Source organism: Sus scrofa, chromosome 4 (assembly GCF_054392235.1).
Source record: "Sus scrofa isolate SSC_HxYL_T2T_F1_AM1 chromosome 4, Sscrofa_HxYL_maternal_Yorkshire_Landrace_v2.0, whole genome shotgun sequence".
NCBI classification, from domain to species: domain Eukaryota; kingdom Metazoa; phylum Chordata; class Mammalia; order Artiodactyla; family Suidae; genus Sus; species Sus scrofa.
The window spans coordinates 99428859-99448782 of record NC_139386.1 but is presented as its reverse complement, the minus strand read 5'-3'; the positions used below and the strand labels follow the sequence as shown (position 1 = coordinate 99448782).

At 57.2% G+C, this 19924-nt stretch overlaps 2 protein-coding genes across 5 annotated transcripts; both read right to left on the bottom strand.

Moving 5' to 3' along the window:
* Positions 1 to 4207: 4207 nt before the first annotated feature.
* Positions 4208 to 19584, bottom strand: PBXIP1 (PBX homeobox interacting protein 1). Of its 4 annotated transcripts, XM_085022828.1 has the most exons (13): positions 19287 to 19584; positions 18780 to 18829; positions 18007 to 18111; positions 11949 to 12035; positions 9981 to 10107; positions 9660 to 9724; positions 9426 to 9591; positions 8231 to 8470; positions 8093 to 8116; positions 7754 to 7836; positions 7515 to 7646; positions 5656 to 6884; positions 4558 to 5195 (listed from the first exon to the last, which is right to left on the bottom strand). In XM_085022828.1, the coding sequence occupies exons 4-13, from the start codon at positions 11997 to 11999 to the stop codon at positions 5114 to 5116; spliced, it is 2199 nt and encodes a 732-aa protein (XP_084878954.1). In that variant the 5' UTR covers positions 12000 to 12035; positions 18007 to 18111; positions 18780 to 18829; positions 19287 to 19584; the 3' UTR covers positions 4558 to 5113. The 4 variants fall into 4 exon arrangements, with proteins under 4 accessions (XP_020945400.2, XP_020945399.2, XP_020945398.2 ...); XM_021089741.2 differs by lacking the exons at positions 18007 to 18111; positions 18780 to 18829; positions 19287 to 19584 and adding an exon at positions 14184 to 14420 and having other exon boundaries at positions 4208 to 5195; XM_021089740.2 differs by lacking the exons at positions 18007 to 18111; positions 18780 to 18829; positions 19287 to 19584 and adding an exon at positions 14316 to 14420 and having other exon boundaries at positions 4208 to 5195.
* PYGO2 (pygopus family PHD finger 2) lies at positions 15315 to 19584 on the bottom strand. The gene is given in 3 exon segments (NM_001185175.1): positions 15315 to 18111; positions 18780 to 18829; positions 19287 to 19584. Coding segments are annotated over 3 exon segments (1221 nt in total). The 5' UTR covers positions 19390 to 19584; the 3' UTR covers positions 15315 to 17043.
* Positions 19585 to 19924: the final 340 nt, after the last annotated feature.

Sequence of the window (19924 nt, the reverse complement as noted above, 5' to 3'; positions counted from 1 at the left end):
ATCCCTTACAGGAACGTGAACTTAACCATCTGATCGCCAGGCTGATCCATCCTCCCCCAAGGTCTCAACTCTGCCCAGGGTGAAATCCCCTCCCCCTTCACAGATTCTACCATCCTTCAAGGTCCAGTTCAAAGGCTAGCCCCTCCTTCCTCTTCACCTCCCTGGCACCATTAAGCAAGTACTTTTATTTTTTTATTTTATTTTTGTGTGTGTGTCTTTTTGCCTTTTCTAGGGCCACTTCCCGTGGCATATGGAGGTTCCCAGGCTGGGGGTCGAGTCGGAGCTGTAGCAGCCGGCCTACACCACAGCCACAGCAACGCAGGATCCAAGCCCCATCTGCGACCTATACCACAGCTCATGGCAACGCCAGATCCTTAACCCACTGAGCAAGGCCAAAGATCGAACGCGCAACCTCATGGTTCCTAGTAGGATTCGTTAACCGCTACGCCATGATGGGAACTCCAAGCGAGTATTTTTAAACTCTTCTTGGAGTTCTTGTCGTGGCTCAGTGGTAAAAAACCTAGTATCCACGAGGACTCGGGTTTGATCCTTGGCCTCACTCAGTGGATTAAGGATCCAGCGTTGCCATGAGCTGTGGTGTAGGTCACTGCTACAGCTCCAATTCGACCCCTAGCCTGGGAACTTCCATATGCTGCAGGTACAGCCCTGAACATTAAAAAAAAAAAATTCTTCTTGGTGTTGGGAGTTCCCTGGTGGCTCAGTGGGTTAAGAATCCCGTGCTGTCACTACAGTGGCTTAGGTCACTGCTGTGGTGCAGGTTTGATCCCTGGCTTGGGAACTTCTGCATGCCCATGGTGCGGCAAATAAACAGACAACCAAACCCTGCTTGGTGTTAAACTAACCCAGTTAGCCCCAGAGGCAAGGACTGGGGTCCCCACAGCACCCAGCACAGTTCTGGAACTTGCACTTTTCCCTGCCAGCTCCTGCTACATGGTTTGGGAAGTAGCACCCTCTGCTCGCATATCAGTAGCTCACAGAGGCCTCAGCTTCCCCTTAGAGGTTAAGTGAAATAAAAATAACTAAACATTTCTGAGAGTACCCTACAGTTTGAAAAGCCTTTTCATTTGTCTTAGGGTGACTCATTCCATCCTCTCCACACCCCGTGAGGGGGCATCTGTAGTCTCACTTCAGTGATGAGAAAGCCGAGCCCTGGAACGAGGCAGCCCACAGGTGGGCAGCGGTGGAGACCGGAGGCTGAGTTTTCTGGGCCCAGACCACAGGTCTAGTTTGAAGAGGCCCAGGCTGGACCTCCACCTGGCCCAGGAAAAAGGAAAACAGGTGAGCAGAGAAGGGGCCTGCTTTGCTTCTATGTGGGCAGTGCCTATTCTGGAAGCCAAAGACTACCAAAGAGATGGGCAGGAACCATAAGGGAAAGATAGGGAATGAAAGGGAACTCACACAATTCACCAAGAATTAGTGACAAGGGGCTTCTGTGGCTCAGAGGACTGAGTGATGAAAGCAGAGGGGAGGGACCTGTCGTGGCCTGGGTTTAGGGCCCTAACCTCCAACCCCCACCCTGTGGTGTCCCTTCTAGACCTGCTGTGAGCATGTGAAGTGCGAAAGGACCAGGAGCATCTGTGGCCCAGAACAAGAGGGGATCCCTGCCTCAGGGTGACCCTGGGAGGTTGCCATAGCAACAACCCACCAGTCCTGCATCTGTCTTGGGCCCAGCATCAGGGGGCTGGGAGCAGTTCTCAAAAGGAACACATGCCTCTGACCCTCAAGCAGCTCGTGGGGTGGCACAGGCCTGAAGGAGACCACCATACATCCCAGCCACCAACCCCACCTCACCCAGCCCCCCCAGGATTGGTGAGAGTGGAAAGCATGGGGAAAGGCTGGGGCCTGGAAGAGCTGGGAAGGCAGGGAGAGATGGGGAGCTTCCTGGAAGAGGTAGGGGCTGGAAGGGGCACTGGTGAGGGGAGGCTGAGCCGAGGGCAAGGGGAAAGGGGTGAGGCTGAAGAATGAGGGGCAGGGATGAGAGGGAGGAGTGGTGGGTTGGGGGAGCAGCTGGGAAAGAAGTTTGGGGGACTGGCCAAAGGAAGCAGAATTTTTTTTTTTTTTTCTCTTTTTAGGGCCACACTCATGGCACATGGAGGTTCCCAGGCCAGGGGTGGAATCAGAGCTGTAGCTGCTACCCTATGCCACAGCCACAGCCACGCCGGATCCAAGCCACGTCTTCAACCCACACAGCTCACGGCAATGCCGGATCCTTAACCCACTGAGCGAGACCAGGGATCGAACCCGCATCCTCATGGATACTAGTTGGATTCGTTAGCCACTGAGCCACGAAGGGAACTCGCAAAGGAAGCAGAATTTTTGATTTGAGAAGGAAAAGCCCAAGAGGGCCACGCCCTACTCCGGTGACTCCCCCAAGGCACCCCAGAGCTGAGCCCTTAGCTGGAGGGGTTCCCAGAGGAAAGGGCAGAAAGGCCGAGTGCTTAAACTGGAAGGGCCCAGACCAGGCCCTGGAGACCGAGCAGGACTGAGTGGCAGAGTCCACTGGGTGTACCCACAGGCCCCTCCCGCCCCTGCATGGCCAGGAGTGTCCCCCCTCCCTGTGGGAAGGAGGGAGCCCTGTCCCCTAGCTCTGGCCTCCCTTGGCTCATCTATGACCAGAGAGCGTCTTGTGAGTTGGGACTTGGGGTACCCCCCGCCTTTACCAGTACTTCTGGGGGCACATGGGTGTGATGGAGACCTACAAAGGGCATGAGGCTCCCCTCCCAAGGGCACCTGAGAGAGGGTAACCAGAATGGCCACTGTCCCTGGTGTCCTGGCCCCTCCTCCAAATCCCCCTTGGATTCCTGGCTTTTTCTCCCTGATTCAGCAGTTTCAGAAACCTCCGGCTCAGCAGATCTACTTCCTGAGCGGGTAAGAAAAAGGAGAGGGCTTGGGGGGGACTTCCTAGCCTTCCTGAGCGTTCGTTATGCAAACGAAGGAAATGAGCCCTAGAAACGAAACAGAAAAGCCCCAAGCGGCCCACACCCTACAGGAACCCCGGGGGGCCAGCTTGTGTCCCCTGCCTCAAGCCCAGCCCCCCTCCCCAGGACACGGAATGCTGCCAACCACCCAGCCTGAATCCCTCTCCTGGAGACTCAAGTGTCCCTTTCAGCTGCTCGGGCGGCACGAATTCTGAGCACCTGCGGGTGAAGAGAGTGAACAGCATAAAACAGGCTTCCTCCTGTGCACAAGGGCTCACAGAGCCAGGAGGTCAAATCCAGATCCTGGCCTTTGGCCAGCTCCTCCCAACCCCCACTCCAGAAACAAATGACTCCTTTCCTAAATCCCGTCTAGCCCCTTTCCTTGACCCTCTGCCTAGAAGGAAGTTTCTCCTTTGGTCTAACTGCAGGCCCCTGTGCTGCAGAAAGCAGGCTCCATGGGCCTCTAAGCCCTTAACACACCTCCGTAACCTCAGTGCCTCGTGGCTTCTGGTACGCAATAGATTGTAAATGTTTGTGGGAATGAGTGGACCCTGTTCCATCCCCAGGCTGCCCCGCCCCACCTCACCTCATGGCTGAATTGAAAGAGCTAATACATTGAAATCCCTTCAACAGTGAGCGGCCCATCAGTCAGAGTGTTTACAGAAGCACCTGCTGCCAACTATAGCCTCCTGGTGGGCAGGCCCCTTCAGCTTTACTAACACTCCTCTGACCTGGCCTGAAGTCCCACCGTCCTTCTGTCCCCTGTGCTCCCAAGGGGATTTCCAGGCCAATCACGAAGGCCAGTCAGGGGTGTTCTCGTCGTGGCACCACAGAAACGAATTCAACTAGGAACCACTAGGAACCACGAGGCTGCGGGTTCGATCCCTGACCTTGCTCAGTGGGTTAAGGATCCAGCATTGCTGTGAGCTGTGGGGTGGGCCAGCAGCTGCAGCTCCGATTGGATCCATATGCTGCACTGGTGGCCCTAAAAAAAAAAAAAGACAAAAACAAAAACACAAAAGGCCTTCCTAAAGAGCAGCCCACGGGGGTCTGGGAGAGCAAGCTAGAGAGTAGGGCCAAGCCGGTGGGGTGGGGTCTAAGATTTGGGGTCCGGAGTGGTCAGGCAGTGGAGTCCGGAGCAAATGTGGAGCCAGGGCGCCACCTAGTGGTTCCCTCCCCTCCCCAACCCAGAAGCCAGAAGGGGTGGGGGTGGGGCTCCCTCTCCTCCGTCCTCCACACCCACAAGGGAGCGAAATACGGGACAGGCATTTTGTTTATGTTGTTTTATTTAATCTCTTCCCCCAGCCCCTCAATCTCCTTTTTTGAGGAGTAGAAACCCAAGGCTCCCAGAGATTAACTTGCCCACAATCACTCAGCCTGGACTTGAGCCAGAGGCTCAGACTCCAAAACCCACTCGCTATGTTGCTACGTCGCTATGTCTACATCTCCCAGGGGTGCAGCCAAGGCAGCTGTGAGCAAAATGCAGAGTTCCAGCCCAGAGGGCCTGAGGCTTGCAGAGAGGGGGAGGTGACAGGGAGAGGAGTATATGGGAGGTGAGTACCAGTGCCTACGAGGTGGTGGGCGTTGGTGTCCCAAGTGACGGCGCCCACACACAGTGTCACAGCTCCAAGAGCATTTTACTGGGATCTGAGTCTACAGTTCACATGGGGAGGTGAGGCCACGTGAAGAACTGGGCCAAAAGGGGGACTTCTTCCCCCAGGGGAGAGCTCTTTCCAAATCTCACAAAACCCCAGGGGAAGCCCTGATGCTGGGCCTCCAGCCAGCAAGGCGAGTCAAGTCCCAGGGGGCACAGGTCAATGGGTACAGCCAAGGGGCCCACTCTGGGCTGCCCCCCCACACACACACACACAGGAGGAGGAAAGCTCTTTGGCTTCAGAATCAGAATCGCCCCCACTCCTCTACCCCCACCCCCCACTTCACACAATCAGGCTGCAAGAGTCCAGGCCCAGGGCCCTGAGCATTTGCATGCATTTGCATAGACAGCAAGGCCGGTCCAGCTAAGGTTTTTTCCTTAGCGAAAGTGGTATCCGTGCAGGGCTGGGTGATTTCTTTGCTCTCCTCTGTGAAGGAGATCCAAGGACACCGAAAGAGCCAGGGCAGCTGGGGGAGGTGGCAGTTTAACGGTTCCCAGAGGACAGATAACACAGGGGGCCTCAGCCTCGGCGGTGGTGGCTGTGCTCCTCCCTGGGCCCCACAACTCTGGGGTTCCGCAAATGTTTGTCCTTCTTCCCAGACCTGTGGGGAGGCATGGGGCGGGGGCAGGAAGAGGCCTTTAGAAAACAATGCGATAAGGGCCTCCTTGAGAGGGGACCTTATTCCTCCTGAGGCAGGCAACACAGGCAGCCACCATCAATCACGTGGCGGAGAGGGGCCTGTGGCCAGACAAGATCTCTGGGGACAAAGGCTAAAGTTGGGCAGGAAGGTGGGACGCATGCTCCCGGGGCTATGCAGGAATGGGCAGTACAGGGCAACTTGGGAGGGAAATTTCCCCTAGCCCAACAGGGAACTCCCCAGGACCACTCTGGGGTGAGCAGATAGCTTCCTGCCCCCAAGCGAAGCCAGTATCGACTGGTAGGGGGAGGGGAGACCAAAAAGCAGAGCTCAAACCTCAAACTGAAGATCCCCAACTCAGGCCCACCACTACCTCCGGCCTCCAGCCCCGTCCCACTGACCCAATCCCCCCAGGGCTGCCCACCTCTTCTTTAGGGCTTTGTCTCCAAAGAAGTGGCTGAAGATGAAGTCCTCAAAGTCATCCACCTCATCATCATCACCTGTCTGTCTCACTGCCACCTCCTCCAGGCTGTCCTCCAAAGCATCCACAAAGTCCCGGAAGCGGAGGCGGTCGTGGCGGAAGATGCCATCCTCACCAAAGTAAGCAGGAGAGAGGGGCAGCTCCTTGGTCAGCTGCCCAGCCCAAGGCAGCCGCTCCAGGTACGTCCTCAGCAGAGAGGCCAGCTCCTGTTGTCGCACTGGGGCAAGCTCGGTGCCAAAGAAGGCTAGGCCCTCCTGCCGAGCACACTCCTGCACACCCGAGCAGCCCTGGGGGGCCCGGTACTTGTGCCTCGACAGCTCTGCCCAGGGTGACAGGGGGTCGGGCCTGTCTTTAGCCCCTTCCTTCCACCGAGGATGCTTCTGCCCCTCTGAGGAGGAGGGGGGGCTCCCACTCTTCCTGGGGGCCTCCTTGGAACCCTGGCGCTTTCCATCCTTCTTGCCAGCCCACTCCTCCACCCCAGGCTTTCCCTCCTTCCCCCGCCCTGCCAGCTCCTTGTCCTCCTCACCCCCCCAGCTCTTCTTCTTTTCCCAGCCAGATTGCTCCTTCTTGTGTTTCCAGCGCTCCGTCTTCCGGTCCCTCTGCCCATCCCACCACTTTTCCTTTCCACTCCGCTCTCTGGAACTGTGGAAGTGAGGTTCCTGACGCCAGGCCTCTGAGACATTAGCAGGGACCCCAGAGAGCTGGCCCCAGTTCTCCAGGCCTTGCAGCTTCTGGACCAGTCTGTGGCCCAGCTCAGCCAGGCCCGCATCCCTCAAGCTCCGCTCCAGGTCCTGCTGCACAGACCCCAGCACCCGCTGCTGCCTCTCCAACTCTTGCCTTAACGCCTGAGCCTCAGCCTCTGGCTGTTCCTTCTGCTCCAGGAAGCCAGGGTGTGGCTCCTGCCCCCTAGGGCCTTGCTCCTGCCCCCTAGGGCCTTGCTCCTTGGTGACCTTGCCAGCCTGAGGGCCTCTGCCCCAGTGGAGGCACACCCCATCTGTGCCCGGGACGCAGTCGGCCTCCAGCCCCTGGAGCTGGGCTCTCAGCTGCTGCAGCTCCGACTCCAGGGCCCGCTGGGAGGCCTCGCCCTGCTCTAGGGCCCCTCGGAGCCGGGCATTCTCCTCTTCTAGCCCTTTGGGCTGATGCATCAGGCTCTGAAGTTCTTCCTTCTGGGCCTGGAATGAGGGTAGGGATGGAGGGAAGGCACAAGGAGGGGTCCTGGTCAGGATGTCAGGATGGACCCAGTGCCTTCTACCCTAATTCCATTCGGTTATAGTGGGCAGGGGGCCCAAGCCCCCTTATGGCCTGGACACTCAGAGAATTTGGTTCTTGTCCTCCTCCCTAGCTGCACCCTTCACCAGACCCTGGGATCCCCAAATTCCACCACAGGTCTCAGTTTCTGTGTCCTTTTCTAAGCACACACTTCTTCAATGCACCTAAAGATATCTGGCCAAGATGTGGCTCTTGTGGCCCTATTTCCACCTCCCATACCCAGAGCAGACATTATTAATCGATCACAGCCCTTCTTTCCCATTGAACCTTGGCATGTTCTTCAAATCCTTCTCTACACAATGCTGGAGGCAGACCATGCCAAGGAAGCAAGGGCAGCATGCCATACAAAGCACGGAGGCCAGTCGTGGCCTACACCTTAGCATGTGTGACATAAACAGAACCAGGAAGCTGACTGAGGTGAGAAAGGAAGGGGGTCGAGGGAGTGAATACAGGAAACTTGTTTGAGGGGAGGACGCTAGAAGTGGCACCTGGCCTGAGGGGCCGGCCTGGGGCCCCCCTTCACTTATGCCCACCTGCAGCTGGGCCTGCAGCAGCCGGATGTCCTGGTTCTCCTTGGCCAGCCTGTCCAGCAGAAGGGCCATGTTCTGCAGGCTGGGGACGCTGTCAGGCGGCACCGAGGCCTGCAACTGCTGCTTTAACCCATCCTGAGGACAAAAGAGCCAGTGACCACCCCCCCCCATGGCCCCATAGGCCAGGCAGCCCTGAATCTCTCCACCAGGCCCCCCACACCCAGGGAGACAGTCACACATGCCTGCCCATCCCCCACAGCCTCCAGTATCTCGGTATCTGAGCCGGTATCTGGGAAGACCTGCAGGTCCGCTTCCTCCACTGGCCCTGTGGGAAAGTGAAATCCTGACACCGGCCTCAGGGCACACAGAGCCCCCTCCAGCCCCGACCCTCCCTGCAGCTGAGAGGTCAAGTGAGGTTAAAGGGTCAAGGGTCACCTTGAAGAGCTGACAAGGCCTTTCACAGAGCCCACCCACATGCACGGCCCCCAGCATCTCTACTCCAGACCCAGAGAACCACCCATCACCTCCCTCAGGGCTGGGAGGGGACAGACTCGAACCAGCCAGGACCTGTCCTCACTCACCACTTTCTGAATCTGAAAGGCCACCTAAAAAGGGAGACAGAGGAGGCAGGTCAGGCCCTCTGTGGGGGGGCTGGGCAAAGGACAGCAGGAGGCAGAAGGGGCCAGAGGAGAGGCCCCAGCAGGGGAGGGATGGCTCACCGGAGAAGAGGAGGATGCCTAGACCCAGCAGAACCAGGGCCCCGAGGAACCACATGTTGAGGGAGATGCCCAGCTCCCCGCCCGCGGCCTCGCCTCGGGCCTGGGCCAGGTCCTCTACACCCGGGCGGGCTGCGGGCTGCGGAGTGCTGGGCTCCCGACCCCGCCGTCTCCGCAGACCCTCCACGTCCACATCTGTGTCATCCTCACTGCTGGAGCCATGGACCTCCTCACTGAGCCAAGCTGGAGGGATGAGGACAGGGCAGTAAGGCCACTGGAGAGATGGGACATCCCAAGAGATGCGGAATAGAGGCAAGCACAGGGAGGTCCTCAGCCCTGACGGTGGAGGAGGCACGTGGAGACCCCCACCCACGTCTGCCTGGGCATCCATAACCACCCCCGCCCAGTCCAGCAGCGGGAGATCAGTCCTTCCAATCTATAAACTTCAAGAACTTTTTGGAGTTCCCGTCGTGGCTCAGTGGTTAACGAATCCTGCTAGGAACCATGAGGACTCGGGTTCGATCCCTGGCCTCGCTCAGTGGGTTAAGGATCTGGCATTGCCGTGAGCTGTGATGTAGGTCACAGACGCAGCTCGGATCTGGCATTGCTGTGGCTCTGGCGTAGGCCGGCAGCTACAGCTCCGATTCGACCCCTAGCCTGGGAACCTCCATATGCTGCGGGAGCGGCCCAAGAAATGGCAAAAGACAAAAAAAAAAAAAAAAAAAAAAAAAAAAAAAAAGATTTATTTATTTATTTTTTGCACTTTTTAGGGCCACACCCGTGGCACATGGAGGTTCCCACGCTAGGGGTCAAATCGGAGCTACAGCCGCCGGCCTACGCCTCAGCCACAGCAACATAGGATCCGAGCTGGGTCTGCCACCTATACCACAGCTCTCAGCAATGCCAAATCTTTAACCCACTGAGCGAGACCAGGGATCGAACCTGCGTCTTCATGGATGCTAGTTGGGTTCATTACCACTGAGCCACAACAGGAACTCCTACAAGAGCAGCTTTCACCCTAAAAGCACCCTCCTCCCTCCAACGCCACAGGCTCACATCAAGCTCCTGCAGCTATTCCCAGCCCCTGGGGGAAGCGGGGGAGGAGTTAATGATATAGAGGGTACCAAGCCACTAAGTCCTAGGGCCTGTGCCCAGCAGGGATGTCTTCTAGAAGGATAGTGACAAGGAAGACTCTCACCTGTTTTGGCAGATGAGGGCAGGCTGTTGGGGGGGCTCTGATCCTCCAGGTCCTGTGTGTCTGGTCCCAGGCCTCCCACCATGGGGGTCTCCTCCAAGTCTCCCTGGGCCTCTGTGTCTCCTGGGCCAGGAGGCTCCATTCCACAAGCATCACCTTCCAGGCTTCCCTGATGCAGACAGAGCCGTGAGCAGGCCCGTCCCCGCCTTCCTCCCCTCCCCCAGCACGGGTTCTCACCTTGGCTTCCGTCTCCTCTGGCAGAGTCGGGCCAGACCCGGAGCGCCCGCTCTGAAACAGGGTCTCTGTGGCGGGAGAAAGGGCTCAGGAAAAATACCACAGCCCCCAGCTGAACACCCCACGTGGCCCTCTGCCTCCCACAGGCCCCGTCCTGGTTGGAAGAGGCAGGACAAAGCCAGGATGGGACGAGGGAGGAAGGTCTTCAGCTGACATTAAGGCAGGAAATAAGACCGACCAGCCTCCCTCTCCCCAAGGAAACTGGGAAACCCCAGAACACGGGGGAGAGGTGGCTGCACCGCCCCCCCAGCAGCGCCCTGTTACCTTCTCCATCCAAAGTCCCAGCTAATTCTTCAGCAGCTGCCTTGGAGGGGCTCTGAGGGGTGTGGGGGGCGCTCTCAGGCTCTGGGTCCCTCCTGGATTCAGGGCCCAGTGTCTCCACAGGCAAGCTCTGGGGGAAGGGACACAAGCAGAAGGGCTGTCCCAGAGGAAGGACAGCAAGAGCACAGGGTGCTCCACTAGGGTCCCTGGGACCAGCTGCATGGCTCAGGGACCCCAACACACATCTCACCAGAATATGACACGTTCAGTAGCGGGCTGAGCCCGAGAAGGCAGGGGGCGGGGGTCAGCTGGTGCTGCGGCATCTCAGCTCCAGAGAGTGTTTGACCCATTCCCTAAACCTCACTTGCTGCTCTGGGGCACTCTGGGTACTCTGGAAGGCCAAGCTTCTATTAAATGGAGAAGCACCACTGGACCAAGGCACTGGATCACTCTACAAACCTGATGCCCCCCACCACCCCAGAGAGGCCGGCTAGAGCCAGGGCCTCCCTCCCCACAACTGGCAACTCAGTTACTGGCCGGAAGGTGGGTGGATGGTAAAAGAACAAAGTCCCCTGGATGCCGAAGGATCAGCCACATCCCCCACAGGCTTTCACTCCAGTTACATCTTTTTTTTTTTTTTGTCTTTTTAGGGCCGTACCTGCAGCATATGGAGGTTCCCAGGCTAGGGGTCTAATTGGAGCTACAGCTGCCAGCCTACGCCACAGCCGGATCCAAGCTGAGTCTGTGACCTACACCACAGCTCACAGCAACGACAGATCCTTAACCCACTGAGAGAGGCCAGGGATCCAACCCACATCCTCAGAGATACCAGTCGGGTTCTTAACCCACTGAGCCACTACAGGAACTCTTCTTCACCATTTTCAAGTCACTTTTTTGCTCATGACCCCTCCCTAAAAGGCAAGAATCACAACTCCCTTTTTAAGGGAAGAGAGAGGTGAAACGGCCTTGCCCGAGGCCCCCCAGCTGTCAGTAAAGGCACCCCAACAGGAGGCCAAGGTTCTGACTAGGCGCATGGTGTCCATCCCAGTATCAGCCTGAGGACAGCTTACTCGAACCTGACGTCCTTACCCTCTCTCCTCCTGGCAGTGCTAATACACCAAGCCCTTGACAAACTTGCTCCAGCCCCTCTGTCCCCCAGCCTGCTGGCCCCCTTCTCAGTGGTTTCAGGGGCACAGGAGTCCCCTAGGCTCCGGCCCCACCAACTACAACCTGAATTGTAGGACCTTCCAAAACTCTCACCTTGTTCCCACCCGACCCATGCAGTGGCAGCCCGCTCTGCCCAAGGTAGGGATTGTCCTGACTCCCTCCACTCAAAGCCCTTTAGTGATTTCCCAGCAGGAGGAGGCCCGAATGCCTATGCCAGGCCCTTCAGGCCCCTTCCAGAAGTTCCCAGGCTGGTAGTTCCCGTCAAGGCTCAACTAGTATCCATAAGGATGCAGGTTCGATGCCTGGTCTCACTCAGTGGGTTAAGGATCTGGCATTGCTGTGAGCTGTGGTGTTAAATTGCAGACGAGGCTGTGGTGTAGGCTGGCAGTTGGAGCTCTGATTCAACCCCTTAGCCTAGGAACCTCCATATGCTGCAGATGTGACCCTAAAGAGACAAAAAAAAAAAGTTCCCAGGCTCTGGCCCCACCTCACTTCAACACCCTCTGACCCACGTCTCCAGCTCCTCCAATGGACCCCTCAGCTAACACAGCTCTCCCACTGTTGCCTCAGAACCTCTGCTTGTGCTGGTCTCCCCACCAGAATTTTGCCCCTACTTCTCCCAGCTTATGCCAGCAAATGCCTTCTTTCTAGGCATGGTCCAGGTCCCCACTTCTCCCAGCCATTGGAATTCCTCTCACAGCCAGCAGGAGGCGATGCATGTGACAAGGAAAAGGACAGACCCCAGAAAGCAGTCCAGCCCTGCAGGAACCCTGTTTTTAAGGTTCCCAGGCCTGCTTTTCTTACCTCTGAGCCAGCAAGCACCCAGCTATTGTCCGAGTCTGGGCTGGAGGCCATAGTTGCAGAGGTTCCCGAGGCTGTTCAGGCCGCCACCTGCAGAGAAAGGCTCCTTTAAAGACCCCAGCTCCCTTCAGGATGCAGACAGCAGCCTCAGCTGGGTTCTAACTGTAACGAAGGGCTGGGTACCAACTTCCAGAACCAGCCTGGTTCCAGGCCTTCTGATCCCAACACCTCAACTCTTCTTCTGGGCAGCATTTGCCTTGCAAATCACAACCTGCCAACAGCCACAGTGAAGCTTGCCCCTCCCAGGGACCAAAAGGGCCCTTGGGAAACTGGGAGATGGGACTGACCTTGAAAGGACAGAGTAGCATAGGGCTGGAAAGAAAGGCTTTGGGAAAAATCCAGGTCAACTCCCTCAAGTTATAGTCAGGGAAAACGAAGGCCAGAAAGTTGGCTGACTTGACTTGCCAAAGATGAACAGCTAATAAGAAGAGTGAGGCACAATCCAGCCCTCCCTTCACCACCTCAGGCTCCCCCACAATCACCACCCCTTCCCCCAGGGCTTGGAAGAGAAGACTCAATGGCCTCCTTCAGCCCCAAGTCTCCCCCTCACTGCAAGTCCTCCATATGGTCTAGTTCAGACTGGCTGCACATGGAATCACTCAAGATTCTGATACAGTCAGGTTCAAGACTCAGGCTTAGGCTTGGGCACGGGGCTTTTTTAAAACCTTCCAAACGATTCTCACGTGTAGCCAAGGTTGAGAAAAACTGGCACAGCTTAACTCCATCTGAATTAACCCGTACTAGTAGATCTCCTTGGCACGCTCACTCTCCATTTCCCTTCTTAGTAACCTCCAGAGTTTCATCGTAGAGAACGTGAAGGTGACTGGGAAGAGGGATTTATGGCAACTACCATGTATAATGCACTTTACAGGCTGCAAAGCCTGGACAAAAATCAGGGCTGTGATCCTACCCCCTGCGAACCTGCTCTGACTTGGCCAGGTGGCAGTGGGAAGTTACTCCAGCTTCCAAAGCCTGACACAAGGCAGGATAGGAAGATCGTAACCTACTCCTTCATCCATGGCCAAGACTGTCCCCCATCCAGGCTGGCAATGGTGGAGGGAGAGATGAGCTGACCCCCTAGAGTCTTAGATTCTGATCCTTTAGAAGGGGCTAAATGACGGCTTGCTGAGGGGTGAGAGGGGTGGCAAGTGGTAAAGGACTCTAAAAGGAAACCTTGGGAAAAGGAGCGAGGCTGGGGAACAAGCATGGCACTTCTACCCTAGGAAACCGCCACACTGCCCTCTTCTGTTTGAGCTCAAGTGAGTCCTACTCAGTGCCCTACAAACCTCCTGTGGCCCTTGTGCGTCAAGATCCAAGCCCAGGACAGATGAAGGACACCTCACAGTGTCTCCCAAGACCTATGCCTTCCAAACGCATGCACCCACCCCACAAGGAGACAGGAGAAGGGCGCAATGACTTCCCCACATCCCACAGGACACCCCTGGCAGGCTTCACAGGCATCCAGAGAACCATCACTGTGCAGCCTTCTGGTCTCAAGCCCCTCCCCCACAGTTCTGTCATCATCTCCCCATCCTCAGTTGCTGTGTGTGACTTTTAACAGGTGGTGGCAGGGAAGTGGCAGCAGCTTGGGCTGAAGTCCCTGTTTATCCTTAGCTGTATACGGCCTGCTCCGGTCCTCCAGAACCAGGCACCATGGTAACCACAGTGATGTCAGACCCACTGTCTCCATGGAAACCAGCAAGGTATTTGGGTCAACAAGACAAACACTTCTGAGACCTAAACAGGAGACAGTCCGGAACCCCTGCACTCAGAGTTCCAAATACTTGTTGGTCTCTCTCCCTTGGTTGGGTTCACCCAAGATTCCAAAAGATCTCCCTGTTCTCCCAAGCCAGCATCTCACTGCCCTATTAGGAAGTTCCTCCAGCTGTCTAATCTCCACCCTGGCCCACGGTGTTTTCAGATCTCTTTCTTCTCATCAACCTCTAGGAAGAAAACCCACCTCCACCCCCTCCTCTTTCTTTTCATTCAAGTAGGATTCAACAAAAACACCCTATAAGGATTGTCAGGAACTTGGGCTACTTCCAAAAGACAACTAAAGGGGGAGCTCTCCCACCCTCCGTAAAAAGCTGGAAAGTCTCGTCTAGCTGATTTCAACCCCCCATAAGAGTTGCTCCCCCAAATCTCTAGAGCAAATGACACAGGGCTGCAAAAACTTGCCTGGGAGACCTAAAGCAAGTTCCTGTTTTGGAAACGGCCGCCCATGATCCCCCTTCCGCCGGCCAAGAAGCGACAAACTAGCTCTGAAGATCCTCGGAGGAGCCCAACCGCTGGAGTTCTGGCCCCCCTCACCTCTATCCTTCCTCGCACAGGGATCCCTGTGGGCCCTTCTCACCGGGGCTTTACCTGATCCTGCTCCTGGCTTCAGTCTTCCCCTGAACTTGTTGCTGCCTCTCCAGCTTTACAGCGCCAAGAAAGGCAGGTCATGTGACCTAGAACCGGCCAATAGAAAGTCAACTTCCCTGAGGGGGCGGAAACTTTTGGCCAATAACAGCTAGACTGGAGAGCCACGGGAGGGGAAAGGAGGGGGGGAACTGCAGAGCCCCGCAACCTGGTTCCCCTCCCTGCGGGACGGCTGGAGTGCCAGCAAACTGAATATTGTCACCTCCCCTCCTGGGAGCAGCGTCTAAAGAATTTCTGGAGCCAAGACCCAAAACTGAAAGGCAAAGGGTGGCTTCTCTAAGACAAGGGGCCAGGTTGGTCCCAGGATAGACAGAGACAGCTGCAGGATGGGGGAGGGGAGTGGCCAATTGCGGGTTGGAAATAGCCCTTCGGCCACTCTCATGCTGCCCCAGTGCGGATTGTTTAAGGATGCCGCTATTTACAAAAAAAAGATGAGGGGGGCCTGAAAAGTATCCAAAAATGAAAACTTCCGGACCCAGGGGCAGCCCCTGATCCCACCCTTGGAGCTATGCTCGCTGCCTAACCCAAATAACTGGGGAGTGGGGTTGTGGGCGCTAAACCCCCAAGCACTAAAGACAGTTGTCTCCCCTGAAGACTTGGAGCCAAAGCTCCGGCTTGGCTCCAGGCCTGGCCCAGGAATGTGCTCAGAAAGGAAACTTGTTCCTCACAGCAGGGACACGGGGGGAGAGGCAGGGAGCACAGGCCTCCCTGGGCTTAGCTGTTTGTACCAGGGCCAGCCCAGAGGGCTGAATCTTTCTGCTGTTCCCACTTCCAGAGACACCCCCCCACACACACACGGATACCTATCTTCACCCCCAACCAACCTGCCCAGGGATGACTGGCCCATTCCAGCCTTGTACCCACACATCAACAGCAAGGGCTCCAGTCTGGATTTTCCAAAGTCATTTTATTAATCCAACCGTACAAAACTTTCCCCACATCTCTGCCACCCCCACTTGCTTCCAAAAAGTTGTGGAGTGAGGGGGAGAGAGGGATTGAGCTGACACCCCACCACCACCGCCGCCCCTCAGGAGCCACCTTACAAAATGCTGCCATGGGAGAGACCACAAAAATAGCAACAGATGGAAGAGGAGCGAACAGAACCACAAACACAACACAAAGTTGAGGGAGGGGGGTGCCATCTCTGCTGTCCGGTGGGAAGAACCCTGGAGAAGAGAAGCCCAGAGGCCGCTGCCTTCTTTTTCACAGCCTCAAAGGCTGAATGCTGCACTGGCCAAGTTCTGCAGCATCCGTGTCTTCTCTTCACACGGGGAAGGGCCAGCAAGGGACCCCCGGCTCCCGTCGGGGCCACGCCCCAAGCCTGCCTTCCCCACCCCACCGAGGAATGTGAGCTCTGGCTGTAAGGGAGGGAGCAGCTGTGAGGGACTCCTCCTCAGGACCAAGGCCCTTCTCTGGCAGGCAGTGCTTTAAAAATGAAATAAGAACTAAGCCCAGCGCAGGACCCTGGCTGAGACGAATGGGAACAACTAGATGACCTCGCCCGAGCAGATACAAAGAATAGCAGGGGAAGAGAGAAGCAAAAAACATCCAGGCTCTGGACTGATTTTAGTACCATGGCAATGAGGGTCCCGCCGTGCCTCCCCAACCCGCAGGCCGTGACAGGCGTGCTTTCATCAGGAGAAATAATGAGGTATGAGGGCTCCACGCCTTTTCAAGCTTTCTTTCCATCAAGCCACCAGGGAGACAGGGAAATAAGGGCGCCAAAAGTTGAAGACCAGCGCTGAGAAAAATGTGCAACACAGGGGCAAGGGGGAAGGCAGTACAACCAGAGTCTAGGCTTCCAGGACAGTCTAAATGTCAAATATTCTGGTCTGTCAGACCACATATCCCAATTTTTGGCAAAAATATGATCATTAGGGAAAAAGCACAAGAGAGGCTGGGAAAGGACCAGTGACTTTGGTATGAGGGGGATATGTCCTGACAGCATCTCTTACCTACTGTTTCGAAGCCCCAAATCACCAAGAAACGGCCACAGCCACGAACTCTCCTGCTTCTTCAAGCTATTTGGTTCTCTCTGAGGGAGGAGGAGTTGGGTGGGTCTTGGAAGAGGCAAAGGGAGGGAAGGACAGAGGAAAATCTCCATTTATTCCCTAAAGCTGTCTCCCAGCGCCCATGAAAGGACTACTGCAGAGATGGGAAGAGACCCCAACTCTTCTGGCCAGAAACCTTTAATATTAGACTCCAAAAACTAAGGCTGGAGCTGCGGGGCTACAGAAGCGTTAGGCACAGGTGTTGGGGGCATCCGTCGTCTGCGGAGGGGGCGCCCCTGCCCTTCAGATCTTCCTCCAGCCTCTTTTCTCTTGCAGCCATACCCCCAGGCCTCCAGAGACAGCCACCAAAAACGGCTCTGCTCGGCAGGGCTTTGGTTTTCTGGACCTCGGTAGATCTCAATGCACAAGTTTCCAGAAAAGTGAGCGATCCAGGCTCTTCTGCCTGCCCCCCCTCAGTTCCTTTTCTGCCCCCAGGAGCCACTGTGTTTCTGCCGCCCCATGGGGATGGGAAGCCGGGGGAAACAAGGACTAAGAGCCAGACAGGCCAACAATCATCCTGCAAGAGCAGGGAGGAATGTACACACTTCCCTGGCACCTGGCCGGCATCACCCATCGTTAGCCACCACCAGCTGCCCCATGCCTTCTCGGATGTAGACAGACTGGATCTCCTTGGTCTTGAGGCAGAGATCACAGGCCCAGACGGCAGAGGCCTCGGTGGTCAGCAGCCCATAGGCGCTCTCAGTCATGCCCGTGCACTCGCGGTGGAACCACTTCTGGCAGGAAGCCTCGCACAGAATGGCATCTTGGTCGTCGTTCACCTCACTGCGACAGGCACCACATGGATACACCAGGCCTGGGGGAGGCTGGGGCCCTGAGCCCCCACCTGCCTTGCCAGGGGGTGCCAGGCTATTGGCATCTGGGGTGCCCCCACCCCGCCCACTGCTGCTTGGGGGAAAACTGGGCTGATTCCCATTAACAGCAGCAGCCGGGGAGCCTGAGTGGGGCTCCTGGGGAAAAGCAGTGGGAGCAGGTGGATTTAAGGGCTTCCCGCCATCCTCACCACCAGGGGCAGGAAAGCCAGGGTCGGGACCAGGGAAGGGACTTGTGTTGGGGGGCAGGCTGGGGAGCCCCTGACCAGGTCTCTGGAGAGGAGAAGGGCCAAAAGGTGCCCCTGGCTGAGCAAAGCGTTGGGGGAGAGAAGGGGGGCCCAGCTCCCCTCTGGGAGGTTGTCCCATGGTGGGTGAGATCATGGGGCCAAATCCCCCCACCGGGCCTGGCATCATCTGCCCACCCGGTGGGCTAAAGTTCTGACCCAGAGGCTGGTTGAAGGGTTGGCTGGGAAAGTTCATGTTGCCTGGGGGTGGGTAGCCAGGTCCCTGGGGGGGCATGTTGAAAGCAGGACCCATGGGGTTGGGAGGGAAAGGGGGAGGCTGTCGACGAAGAGGCTGGGGACCCCCTCCACCGGCAGTGCCGTAGCCTGGGGGTACCTGGCCTGCCATGCCCCCCTGTACGCGAAAGCCCCCAAAGGGAATAGGACTGCCAAGAAATGGAGGGGCTGCGCCCCCCACCTTAGGGGCTCCGAAGTCATCCTCGAAAGGGTTGGATGCAACCAGGTGATCCACCATGGGAGTCGGGGGTGGTGCAAACTCCGTCAGATGTGAGTATGCAGGACCCTGGGGGAAGAGATGAGGTAAAGAGAGTCATGGAGGGGAGATGCAGAGCCAAACCACGAGAGCACCAGAAACACAAGGCACATTTTGGAGGCTGGTATGGCCAGCCCAGATCTAAAATCAAAATGGATCTTAGAATGCAACAAAGGAGAGGGTAGAGAGCAGAACCAGCACAGCTCAGTAACTGGGTTTCAAAAATGCAGCAGAACTCTGCTGGAAACCGAGTTGACACTGAGGAACCGCAAGGCCCTGGAGCAGATGGTTAACCTTTTCTTACACTTTTCGACTTCTTTTTAAATTATAACTGATTGACAGACATTGAACCTTTTTAAACCTCAGATTTCTCATCTCTTAACACAGTGACAATGCCTATCTCCCAAAACTGTTAAAGCACTTTGTAGCACAAACCCTGGCACTGAGAAAAGGTTCAGTATGTGGTAGGAGTGATCTTCATGCGGGAACCAGGACAGGACAAACGGGGGAGAGGACAATTCCAATCCTGACTGATAAGACCTTTGAGCAAATCAGCTCATGCCCATCCCTACCCCCAAAACTGTCATGAAGGTGAAGGAAAGGACCACAAACAGAACGCGTGTGACACCTCCCTCTTCGGAGCAAAGAACACGCAAAGGGACTACTAAGAGTTACCCCCAACACCAATCGCCATTCACCTGAGTATTTGACTTCCTTCGCTTCTTTTCTGGGCTCTTCATCTGCAGACCTAGAAAAGCAGTAACAGGCAGACACAAACAAGTTTCCCTGAGGTTTCCCCAACTTCCTTTCTCCCAGTCTGATGAGCTGAGGGGCTCTACTAACTTCAATATACTTTTGTTTACTGACTTCACAGATACCAACAAAAGCGTAACGTCAAAAACTAATTGGAGGCTACGCTCTCAGCTGCCTCTTCTTTAAAGGAGACGCCCCAACTCTTGATATCCTCAGACTCCCAAGTGGCTCCTAAATTCCAGATCCTCCAAGCTCTAGGGTCTGCAATCTGTGACACCCCCCTCTCCGGCCCCCACTCCCCGAAGGGCTTCACCCACGCATCCTTTTCGCTCGAGTCTCCCCTCCCTTCGGGGCCCTCAGCCTGAGGACCGCCACCTCCCCCGCCCGCCAGTCCTCCCTCCGAAGTCCCGAGTCGTCAGCCTCGCCAGCCCCTGTGCCCTCAGCTCTCTCACCGGCCTTGCCCTGCTTCCTCCCGGTGCTGGGCGGCGCAGGGGGCGGTGCGGGGCCGCCACCACCCTCCAGCTTGTCCGGTGGGGGCGGCGCCGAGGCGGCCATGGAGTGCTGGACCGGGGTCAGCGGCGACGGGGGTCGGACGCGCCCTCGGGTTGCACCATGGCCCAGAAGCGGAGGCAGGGGCGGCGCAGGCCCCCGCGCGGTAGCAAGCCCGGGGTGCGGAGAGCCGTGGGCGCCGAGCCGGGGCGCCAACTACGCGCTCACCCAGCTTCACCGCCCGCCCGCGGCCGCAGCCACAGGAACCGGAACTCGGCGTGGCCGCCACCACTGCGCGCCGCGAGGAGGGGGAGCGAGGCCCCGGCCCTCCCCTGAGCGGCTTGAGGGCAGGGACGTACCATAGCGCGAGCTGGGGGGGGGGGGGGCGTTCCACACCCGGGAGCGCGCCTCGCCCTCTCCCTGCTAGGCGGCCGCCGTCGGCCGCGCGGCCGGGCGGTACCATCCCGCGCAGAGGTGCGCGCGGGCCGGGGCGCGCGCCCGGGAGGCCCAGGCCGTCCGGGGACCCGGCACCTGGGGTCCCGCCAGCTGCGATCCCACCCCGCCTCGCCCCCTCCGCAGACACGAACATCTCTTGGGACTG